The 11296-nt window shown below is 42.9% G+C and overlaps 1 protein-coding gene across 2 annotated transcripts; it reads left to right on the top strand.

Annotated features, from left to right (window-relative positions):
* The first annotated feature begins 1533 nt into the window (after nucleotides 1-1533).
* Nucleotides 1534-11143, top strand: LOC103280872 (zinc finger protein with KRAB and SCAN domains 7). Of its 2 annotated transcripts, none has more exons than XM_062973460.1 (6): nucleotides 1534-1666; nucleotides 4448-4904; nucleotides 5752-5845; nucleotides 7550-7623; nucleotides 7764-7884; nucleotides 9481-11143. In XM_062973460.1, exons 2-6 carry the CDS (start codon nucleotides 4479-4481, stop codon nucleotides 10497-10499), a joined length of 1734 nt encoding a protein of 577 aa, XP_062829530.1. In that variant the 5' UTR covers nucleotides 1534-1666; nucleotides 4448-4478; the 3' UTR covers nucleotides 10500-11143. The 2 variants fall into 2 exon arrangements, with proteins under 2 accessions (XP_062829530.1, XP_062829531.1); XM_062973461.1 differs by having other exon boundaries at nucleotides 9453-9619.
* Nucleotides 11144-11296: the final 153 nt, after the last annotated feature.

Below are 11296 nucleotides of genomic sequence, written 5' to 3'. Positions count from 1 at the left end.
TATTATTAGCACTTCTTTTTAAAAATATTCTATTCCTCATCTTAACTACAAAACAGTAATAAATGAGTCACAGACCTCTTTAATTAAGGATTTGTCTTTGATCAACAGTGTCAAAATGTCCACCTCGGCTTATTCACATGTCTTCCTTAGCCATCACGATGTATCAGGATGTCTGGTTCTTTCCATCTTTAGGCATAAATAATTCTCACTATAATAATCACATAATAGTGACCTTCCATAATTCTTTTGTAGTTGGTCATACAACATCCACAACAAAAACAGTTCACATTTCTGGGTTGCTGTGAGTTTTCCAGGCTGTATGGCCATGTTCCAGAAGCATTCTCTCCTGACATTTCGCCCACATCTATGGCAAGCATCCTCAAAGGTTGTGAGATCTCTTGGAAACTAGGCAAGTGAGGTTTATATATCTGTGGAATAATGTCCAGAGTGGCAGAAAGAACTCTTGTCTGTTGGAGGTAATTGTGAATACAGTAGAGTCTCATTTATCTAACATTCGCTTATCCAACGTTCTGGATTATCCAGTGCAGTCTGCCTTTTAGCAGTCAATGTTTTTGTAGTCAATGTTTTAAATACATCGTGATATTTTGGTGCTAATTTCATAAATACAGTAATTACTACATAGCATTATTGCGTATTGAACTACTTTTTTGTCAAATTTGTTGTATAACATGATGTTTTGGTGCTTAATTTGTAAAATCATAATGTAATTTGACATTTAATAGGGTTTTCCTTAATCCCTCCTTATTATCCAACATATTCACTTATCCAACATTCTACTGGACCATTTATGTTGGATAAGTGAGACTCTAATGCAATTGGACAGGTTGATTAGCATTGAATAACCTTGCAGCTTCGAAGTCTGGCTGCTTCCAGTCTGGGGGAATCCTTGTTTGGAACGTGTTAGCTGGCCCTGATTGTTTCCTGTCTGGATTTCCTGTTTTCTGAACTCTAAAATAAGGGCAGTAAATAAAGAACAACACTCAGAAAACGGGAATTCCAGACAGGGAAACAGGCTAACACATCTAAATAAATGATTTCCCCCACCAAGAAGCAGCCAGGCTTTGAAGCTGCAAGGCTATTCAGTATTAATCAAGATGATGTCCAATTGCAACATTCACACATGCCTCCAACAGACAAGAGTTCTTTTTCCCTCCCCGGGCGTTCCACAGATATATAAACTCCACTTGCCTAGTTTCCAACAGACCTCACAACCTCTGAGGATGCCTGCCATAGATGTGGGCGAAACGTCAGGAGAAAATGCTTCTGGAACATGGCCTCACAGCCTGGAAAACTCACAGCGACCCAGTGATTCCGGCCATGAAAGCCTTCGATAATTCATTCAACTCTTTTTTTTTTCCTTAACTCAAGTTTTGGACTTCATCTCCCAGAATCCCTGATTGTTGACCAAAGCAGCAGAGGCTTCTGGGAGTAGAAGTCCAAAACGCCCCTTGGTCTCCCTGGGCAACAGCTGCACGCGCCTCCCCGCCTCTTAGCGTCACTCCCGGCTTCGTCCCCGCCTCTTCCGGCCATAGGAAAATCTTCCTAGAGAGGAGCCCAAAGGGAAGAGCTTGGAGGACTCCAAAGAAGGAGCTCAGAAACTGGGAAAGAGGGATTTGGCTGCATCTCCCCCACCCTGGAGCATCTGGTTAGTTGTTGTTGTTATTGTTGTTGAGTTGCTATGAGTTTTTCAGGCTGTATTGCCGTGTTCCATAAGCATTCTCTCCTGACGTTTCTCCTGCATCTGTGGCTGGCATCTTCAGAGGTTCTGTTGGTAGTGAGGCAAGTGGAGTGTATATATATCTGAGCAGTGTCCAGGGTGTTAAAAAGCAAGTGTTGATGTTGTAATTAGCTAACTTGAATAGTATTTAGTAGCCATGAAGCTGCGAAATGGATCTGTGAGGGTATCTGCATAGAGGTAGCCATGCCTCTGTTGCCTGAAGGCATTCTCTGTTATCCTATGCAGGATAATGAAGAAAATAAAATGAGTACTTTTGAGAACCTCAGACAGATGGCTATGTATAAGATTAATAGTATTCTGACTGATAATAGAACAGTTGGTGAAATCAAGGGAAATGATTACATGCTTGATCATACTGAGGTATAAATATTCAATAGTATTCATGTACCTTCATTTTAGATAAGGATAAGTTTATGGGTGAGAATGGGGAAGTGTCGGGACTAGGGAAAAATACTTGTATTTTGATTGTGGAATATCAAGATTGTATGTTTCTTTGTGTGTGTATGTGTGTGTGTGTGTGTGTATATATATATGCATTAGAGTCTCACTTATCCAACATAAATGGGCCAGCAGAACGTTGGATAAGCAAAAAATGTTGAATAATAAGGAGGGATTAAGAAAAAGCCTATTAAATGTCAAATTACATTATGATTTTACAAATTAAGCACTAAAACATCATGTTTTACACCAAACTGATAGAAAAAGCAGTTTAATACATGGTAATGTTATGTAGTAATTACTGTATTTACTAATTTAGGACCAAAACATCTCAATGTATTGAAAACATTGACTACAAAAACATTGACTACTAAAAGGCAGACTGTGTTGGATAATCCAGAACGTTGGATAAGCAAATGATGGATAAGTGAGACTCTACTGTATGTGTGTGCGTATGTGTGTGTATATATATGTGTATGTATGTGTGTGTATGTATATATATATATATATATATATATATATATATATATATATATATTGTCAGGGTATTGTGTATTGTGAAATGTTAAAATCAATCTGGATACAGCAATCATGGAGTTAATGAGAGTCTGCTATGATTGATGTATCACAGGACCAATGGGGTCAAGTGTGTTTTGACCGGGACTTACTATCTTGGTTCCTGTGGAATGCGAGGGAGTGTGTTAAGTTTCCTGTGTCGAACAGAGAACAGCGATGAGCAATGTGCTGCGTGTGTGCATGGGTGCTTTCGGAAAGCATTCATGGAGGAAAGGACTGATTTGCTCTATTTGTATATAGATCATGTAAATAAAGTTTAATCAACAGTTGGACTTCGTCTGCTGGAGTGAGTTTATCCAGTGCTGTTTTCCACACGGGGAAACAGTCTGGAGAGAAGGAGGTGAACCGGGATGGTGAATTTTTGGGATTTCACTCTGCTACCCATCATCCCCGCTGACATATATATCCCACAATAATTTTTTTAATTAAAAAGGCATCCTCTGTTTGAGAGCTGGAGTATAGAACTTTGGTTCAAGGATAGAGCTGAAGAATAGACCCTTTGGTTGGAGGATATACCGTGTTTCCCCGAAAATAAGACAGTGTCTTATATTAATTTTTGCTCCCAAAGATGCTCTAGGTCTTATTTTCAGGGGATGTATTATTTTTCCATGAAGAAGAATTCACATTTATTGTTGAACAAAAAATGAACATTTATTATATACTGTACAGTAGTTGTCATCATAAACCAGCATAACCAGACAAACTGAATCCTATCAAAAATGTCTTGTTACTACTAATATTTCCATGTACAACACTTTGTGGTATGTTCATTTACCAATCCTGCATGCTCTGGTGTTCTGTTTGGCGGGCATGCTTCCAAACAAAATCTTTGCTAGGTCTTACTTTCGGGGGAGGCCTTATATTTAGCAATTCAGCAAAACCTCTACTAGGTCTTATTTTCTGGGGATGTCTTATTTTAAGGGAAACAGGGTAGCTGTGTTCCAAAGAGTGCCACCTTGTATTGGATTTTGGAACATCTCCCTGGAGCATTAAAGTATTTGTAAGAGCTCTCTCATCAAACACCTTCCTGGCTTTGCAAGTCTGTCTGTCATTCACCTGTAATTGGCATCATCTATATGATAGCAAAAGGAGCCCCGGTGGCAAAGTACGTTAAAGCACTGAGCTGGAGACTGAAAGATCCCAGGTTCAAACCCCGGGAGCGGCGTGAGTGGCCGCTGTTAGCTCCAGCTCCTGCCAACTTAGCAGTTTGAAAACATGCCAATGTGAGTAGATCAATAGGTACCGCTCCGGCAGGAAGGTAACGGCACTCCATGCAGTCATGCCGGCCACATGACCTTGAAGGTGTCTACGGACAATGCTGGCTCTTCGGCTTAGAAATGGAGATGAGCACCAACCCCCAGAGTCAGACATGACTGGACTTAACGTCAGGGAAAACCTTTACCTTTACCTTTTATATGATAGCAAAACCTTTATCTAGGTCAGCAGTTCTCAACCTGTGGGTCCCCAGGTGTTTTGGCCTACAACTCTCAGAAATCCCAGCTGTTTTACCAGCCGTCAAGATTTCTGGGAGTTGAAGGCCAAAACATTTGGGGAACCACAGGTTGAGAACCACTGACCTAGAGTAAAAAAGTGTTCATCTCAGCTCTCTCACCAGATTTCTTTCTTTGTTGAGCTCTCAGTTCCCTATAATTCTTTTAGCCTTTTGCTTTTCAGGAAAGTCTGGCAAAAGAGAGGCATTGTCTGGATGGGAGTTGCAGCCGCCCAGGACTCCTATGGATCTGGATTAGGAATAGAACTTCCTCTTGCTCAAGCAGAGAGTGCAGAAGCGTTTTGGAAAAGAACTGCACAGAGCAGCCTGAGGAAGGATATGCTGATCTTAAATGTAGAGCACCAGCGCTTCAGGGACTTCCACTATGAGGAGATGGAGGGGCCTAGAAATGTTTGTAGCCAACTCTACAAGCTCTGTCGCCAGTGGCTCCAGCCAGAAAGACACTCCAAGGCGGAGATGCTGGACCTCGTGGTGCTGGAGCAGTTCCTGGCCGTCCTTCCTGCAGAAATGGAGCACTGGGTGAGGGAGTGCGGGGCGGAGAGCAGTGCCCAGGCCGTGGCCCTGGCAGAAGGATTCCTCCTCAGCCACGCAGAAGAAGGCAGGCAGAGCAAGGAGCAGCAGGTGAGAGGGGTTTGTGCTGTATAGTTGTCCCTCCATATTTGCGGATTTAACTTTTTGTAAATTTGAATCTTCACAGATTTGATTAAAAATATTCTTTCTTGGAATTTTGTGTCCTTCAGATCAGTGCAATAGTTTACTTTCTCCAATGACACTGGAAGACCTAGATCAGTGGTTCTCAACCTGTGGGTCCTCAAGTGTTTTGGCCTACAACTCCCAGAAATCCCAGACAGTTTACCAACTGATTTCTGGGAGTTGGAGGCCAAAACATCTGGGGACCTACAGGTTGAGAATCACTGGCCTAGAGGTTTCTCGAGAGAACATCTCTCTAGGAATCTCTAGATTCCCCTGATGCATGTTTATGTTCAGCTTCCAGTGGAACTTAATCATCATCATCATCATCATTATAGGCAATCCGTCCTGGGCAAATCTGATTGACTTCCAAGTGTGGGGTCTTGGCGGTGAGTCCGTAGATGACTGTAGAAACCTATTCTTGATCCACATGTTATTTCACAGTGAGGACATCGATTTCCAGGTGGAAGGCGGTCCCAACAGGGGTTGGCTTGATGCATTTTCCACTTGACTCATTTCTCTCTTTTGCCCTTTATTATAGGGCCATTTTGAGAGAGGTGTTCCCTCAGTTTTAAAAAGTATCAATGTCTTTATTTGTGGTTTTTCACTTTTACAGAGGTCCTGTGATCCTAATCCCAGTGAAGAGCTAGCTGTAGTTGCAAGGAGCAAAAGTGCTGTAAAATGACCTGCTGTGAGGGCCCACTCAGGCTGTGTCCTCCTCCATTCCTTTTCTAATCCTTCCTTCTCTTTGTGATTCTTGCTGCTTTTTCTGGTGCAGGACTTCTTTGTGGTGGAGAAAGCTGACCTGGAGGACTGCTATTTAGAAACCAAGGGGACAATGCTGGACAGGGATGGAGTGTCCACATCAGTGGGTAAGGATGAAGGGGGATTGATTTTTTAGCCCCTCCATAAGTATGCTGAACTTTATGGACTGTGAAAATTGTTATGCTTTAACAATTATATCTGTCCGCAACCCAAAACCACATGCAAGTAAGGAAGTGGAGACCAATGGAAAGGATGCTTTTTGTGGGCTGGTATCTGACTACCAGACAGTCCCTGAATCCATCTACAGTTCTTGCATCTTGCTGTGTTGGGAAGGACCAGGGGCCTGAGCCAGGAGCATGTATCATCAAAGGTCATGAAAGGTCCTGACAATGTATAGAAGCAGACTAAGGAGTTCTTAATAATATTGTTATCTCATGGGAGTTTGAATCGAAATATGCTTTGGAAGCCACTCAGGGATTTGAATTCTGGGTGTAATCATGATGAGCTTGTTGGCACTTGCTGGTTAAGGTCCCTGACACTGAGTTTTCTACCCCCTTTATTTTCTCATTCCAGTTCCCTCTGAAAGACACAGTTGGTCAAAAGTTTGGAAGCCAAACCCTCTGAGGAGCAGATTAGGGAGCTGGCTCTATTTAGCATGAAGAAGAGAAGTTTGAGAGGTGACATAATAGCCAAATGTAAACATTTGGAAAGGTGTCAGGTGGATAAGGGAGGAAGGTTGTTTTCTCCTTCCCCACAGACCGGGACACAGAGCAACAGATTCAAACTACAAGCAAAGAGATTCCACTGAAACTTTGGGAAGAGCTGTTTGGCAGTGGAATGTGCTGCCCTTGAAGGTTTTTAAACAGCGTCTGGATGGTCACATATCAGGAGTGCCTTCACTGTGTATTCTTGCATGGCAGAATGGGATTGGACTGCATGGCCTCAAGGATCTCTTGTAATTCTATCATTCTCTGGTCTGTATCAACTTCTCTACAAAATTTCCATTTTTCCCTCTCTTAATAGTTCTTGTTATGAACCTGGCATCATTTTTGATCCATAGTGAAAAAAGGGGGAATTCCCTCACGATATGAGCAAAGAGAAACAGGGAGACCAAATTTGGTTTTATCACTATGTATGTAACGTTTATTTGAGACAAGACATTACATTTAATTCTAAATCTAAGAGTTCTCATTCATCACATATTCACAACAAGTCCTCTCTCGAACAGTCTTTGAAGAGGTCTGGACATTCCTTTGCCACAGTTCAGGAAACATGAAGCAGTGTTGTAAATCCCTGGTTTCTTATAGCCCGTTATCTCTCTGTTTGATGAACATGTTGTCCTGTCACCTTGGAACTTGTTTCCAGGCTAGATACCTCAGGGAACATCCCATTGTTCAAGGATGTATTTTGCCACATTTGCATTTCTCTGCTTTCCCTGCCTTGGCTGCCAAGTCCTCCTTCATTAAAGCATTGTGTGAACATTTTCTTCAGGCCTCTCTCTTCTTTCTTCACAAGCATTCACACAAACATTCTAGTTCCTTACATTCTTGGTTTATTTAGTTATCCCTGAATATATTCTATTTCCCTTTTTTGGGGGGTGGGGGTGGGGTGGGGTTCTTATTTGGCTTTGCATATCTTTTATCAAGATTTTGGCCTTCCATCAACCTCAGAATTAAACAAATTCTCCTGCTACTTTTATTCTCTCTCTCTGTGTGTAATATTGTCTGTGTTTTGCTGAGTACTGAAATACTTCAGTTAGAAATAGAGGATATATAACACATACATTCTTTTACCTTTTGTGCCCCTCACAGGAGACGGACTATTGACATGGCCAATATTTCTTGATTGTGATGCTCATGGTGCATCTTCAGCTAGACTTAATCAGGTAGGGAGCAAGATTGTGGAAGGTTTGCTGTCCCTGACTCCTCAATGTGTCTCTGAGCCTAAAGTCATTTTTCCTGTCCAATATAGTTGCTTTAACTGCATTTGGCCTTTGATTCTTATGTATAATGTGTCTTTCTTTAGGTGTCTTTTGAGGACGTGGCTGTGTTTTTCACTGAAGAGGAATGTGCCCTGCTGGACCCAAGAGAATGGGCCCTGCACTGGGAAGTGATGGAGGAGAATTTTGGTCTTGTGTCCTCTCTGGGTAAGGCTGCTTCTTCCTTGTTGTTCATAAATTATTAGTGCCCGCAAACTCCACATAATTGCCATTTGGCTCTGAATGATAACTGAGTTCTGGCTGGTTCTAGGGTCTGTTCGTAGAAATCCCTAACTTGGAAAATCTTGGTCAAGTCTATAGTGATGGTGTCGGGTTTGTATGTACTGCAAACATCGGCTCCCAGGGGAGGAAGTGCTGGGGACCCCCAGGGGGATCCCTGAGACAACTGGCTTTTCCCCCAACTGTTATGGTTTTCTCCAGCCACCAATAAGAATGACAGATTGAGTAATTTAAGGTCAAGCAAGATGACAAATGTGGGAGTTTACCCTTCCCTGAAGAGCAAGCAGATTTCAATTGCTCACTCCCACAGCTTATTCTACTTGTTGCCCGAAAGTAGCACAAAGAGTCTGAAGATTCCAGGAGGAGTTCAAGGGAATGGGGGAATCACTCGTCCGGTCTTTCCTGTAAAGAAGAGTGGAAAGCTGGGCAATGATGTGAAAGTATAATCATGTTTAACATCACTAAAAATGGGGTTTAGATCATATTCTGTACAAATCCTTGATTATGTTGTTCTCACCAATGAAGATGAAGGACCACAAAGTTTATTCTCTTTGCCTCATCTGACAGCATGGTGGTCTATGGCGTTCTCAGGAGGTGAACAGGAATTACTCTTTTGTGTGTGAAGTAAACAGAACCTTACAGTCATAGTTGGAAGAGACTACATGGCTCATCTAGTCCAATCTCCTGCCATGCAAGAAAAGCAGAATCAAAGTATCCCTGACACATGGCAGATCTTGCAGTTGGGCAAATCTGTGCATGTCCTTTCTTTGTTGCGTGTGCTTTTTAGGATTAGGTGCTTTTAATCGTTTGAGCGATCAGTAGTTGGATGCCTTACACATGTAGAGTTTGTTCTTCATAGGGAAAGGACACCTATTTTACAAAGAAATTGTTGAAATTACAGTTGAGGAAAAACAAAGATCCCGATCTTGCTTTTGCATGGAAGTGAGTCATCTCTTGGGATTGAAAAGTCTTTGGTGAGATGTTAGGTCAAAAGAATCAAAAGAGGGGCAAAAAATAAAGGCACGGTTAAGAGGAGGGAAAGGAGCCCCAGGTGGCGCAATGGGTTAAACCTTTGTGCCGGCAGGAGAGCAGGTGTGCTCCCTCTGGCAGCTCCAGCTCCCCATGCAGGGACATGAGAGAAGCCTCCCACAGGATTGTAAAACATCAAACATCCATCTGGCTGTCCCCAGAGCAACAACCTTACAGACTGCCAATTCTCTCACACCAGAAGCAACTTGCAGTTTCTCAAGTCACTCCTGTCACAAGAAGAGGGGGGGAACAGATGGAGCTGCTAGTTTTCAGAATACAAATCTTAAAGCCCCCAGTTTGTATAGAAGGGGGGAATTTTGTGCATATCATTGTTCAGCTTTCAGGAGGTCCAATGAAAAAACTCTGGGGTCCCACCTCTCCCTCTTACAGGTTCCTCATATTGGTTCAAATGGGTGTCAGCTAACCAATTGTGTTAACACTCTGCTGTCTGCCTCTATTTATCACAGGGGTGTTGACTGGTTCTCTCTCTTCCAGCTGGTGATGAGCAACTGAATGAGAATGACAGAGAACTATGCAGATTGTGGCCTGGAAAAGCCATATGTGAACAGGTGGAAGGGAAAGGACAAAGCACTCAAGGAAAGAGCAAAATACTAACGTCTCAAAGTGGGGAGATCTTTGACATCTCAGTTGAAGGAACGACACAAACTGGACATGGATGTATTTGCTTTCTGTGTGGGAGAAGCTTCAGTTCTCAAACGAGCCTTAATTATCACATGAGAACGCACACAAGGGAGATGTCTTTCCAAAGTGGTGAGCGTGGAAAGACCATTAGTGATGGGAAAGGCCTGGTTTCCCATCAAACAATTCACATCAGGGAGAAACCATTTCATTGCCTGGAGTGTGGAAAGAGCTTCCGTCTAAAGGTACACTTGACCTCTCATGAGAGAATCCATACAGGAGAGAAGCCCTTTCACTGCTTGATGTGTGAAAAGAAATTCAGTCAGAAGAGAACCCTCATCCGTCACGAAAGAATTCATACGGGAGAAAAGCCGTTCCAGTGCCTGGAGTGTGGAAAGAGATTCACTCAGAAAACAGATCTCGCCCGTCATGAAATAATTCACACCGGGCAGAAACCATTTCGGTGTCTGAAGTGCGGAAAGAGCTTCAGTCAGAAGGTACATCTTACCTCTCACGAAAGGATTCACACAGGGGAGAGACCATTTCAGTGCTCTGAGTGTGGGAAAAGTTTCAGCCAGAAGCCACACCTTGCTTGTCATCAAGCAGCGCACACTGGGGAGAAACCCTTTCAATGTTCACAATGCGGAGAATGTTTCACACGTAAGGTGCACCTCACTCGCCACCAAGCAACTCACACCGGGGAGAAGCCCTTTCAGTGCTCGGACTGTGGAAAGTGCTACAGCCGGAAGATGCATCTCACTTGTCATCAAGCAGCTCACATGGGGGAGAAGCCATTCAAATGCTTGGAGTGCGGAGAGAGCTTCAGTCGGAAGATGTCCCTCACTTGTCATCAAGTGAGTCACACCAAGGAGTGACAACTCAAACTGGGCAGATAGGTCCCAATGTCCATGTAGCTTTCCCACCCAACGTTATGCTCATTTGGACCTTGTGAGAAATGTAGTTCACTGTCTTAACTGCCATTCTGGATTCATCACTTCTAGTTTTCCTTGGGTCTCTTTTGGTTGACAGGGCACGTTCTTGCTGTTTTGGCATTGGGAAACATTCTTAGTGGAGCCCCAGTGGTGTAGTGGGTTGAAGCCTTGTGACTTGAAGGTTGGGTTGCTGGCCTGAAGGTTGCCAGGTTCGAAACCAACCAGGGGAGAGCACAGATGAGCTCCCTCTATCAGCTCCAGCTTCATGTGGGGACATGAGAGAAGCCTCCCACAAGGATGGTAAAAACATCAAAACATCCGGGCGTCCCCTGGGCAACGTCCTTGCAGATGGCCAATTCTTTCACACCAGAAGCAACTTGCAATTTCACAAATCGCTCCTGACATGAAAAAAAATTCTTCTTAAGCTCTTTCTAATTTTTAGCCATAGAATGGGCTGCTGGGATCCTCATTTCGATATATATGAAGTTTGTTTCCAAAAGTTCCTAATTAAAAAAGTGTTATAGGTGACTGCACACTGTTGGCTGAGAGTAATAATAATCTATATAAATAAAAAAGTAATGTCCGTTTGTGAGGATTTCATATCTCCTTAACTATTACATGGATTGCTATGAAATTTGGACACAACGTACCATATCAACTGATGTGTGTTTTCAATTTATAGACATAACAATGCAGCAATGAGGAAGAAAAGGCCAGAACCTCCTGAGACATTACAGCGC

The sequence above is a fragment of the Anolis carolinensis genome, chromosome 2, assembly GCF_035594765.1.
Source record: "Anolis carolinensis isolate JA03-04 chromosome 2, rAnoCar3.1.pri, whole genome shotgun sequence".
In the NCBI taxonomy this organism is placed as follows: Eukaryota; Metazoa; Chordata; class Lepidosauria; order Squamata; family Dactyloidae; genus Anolis; species Anolis carolinensis.
Note: the sequence above shows the minus strand (reverse complement) of the source record. Positions and strands in the feature narration are given on the sequence as shown.

Coding starts and splice junctions, on each gene's coding strand:
- LOC103280872 (XM_062973460.1), top strand. CDS start 4,479: ATGGGAGTTGCAGCCGCCCAGGACTCCTATGGATCTGGATTAGGAATA. Junction 4,905..5,751: donor GGCAGAGCAAGGAGCAGCAG/GTGAGAGGGGTT, acceptor TTTCTGGTGCAG/GACTTCTTTGTGGTGGAGAA. Junction 5,846..7,549: donor TGGAGTGTCCACATCAGTGG/GTAAGGATGAAG, acceptor TGCCCCTCACAG/GAGACGGACTATTGACATGG.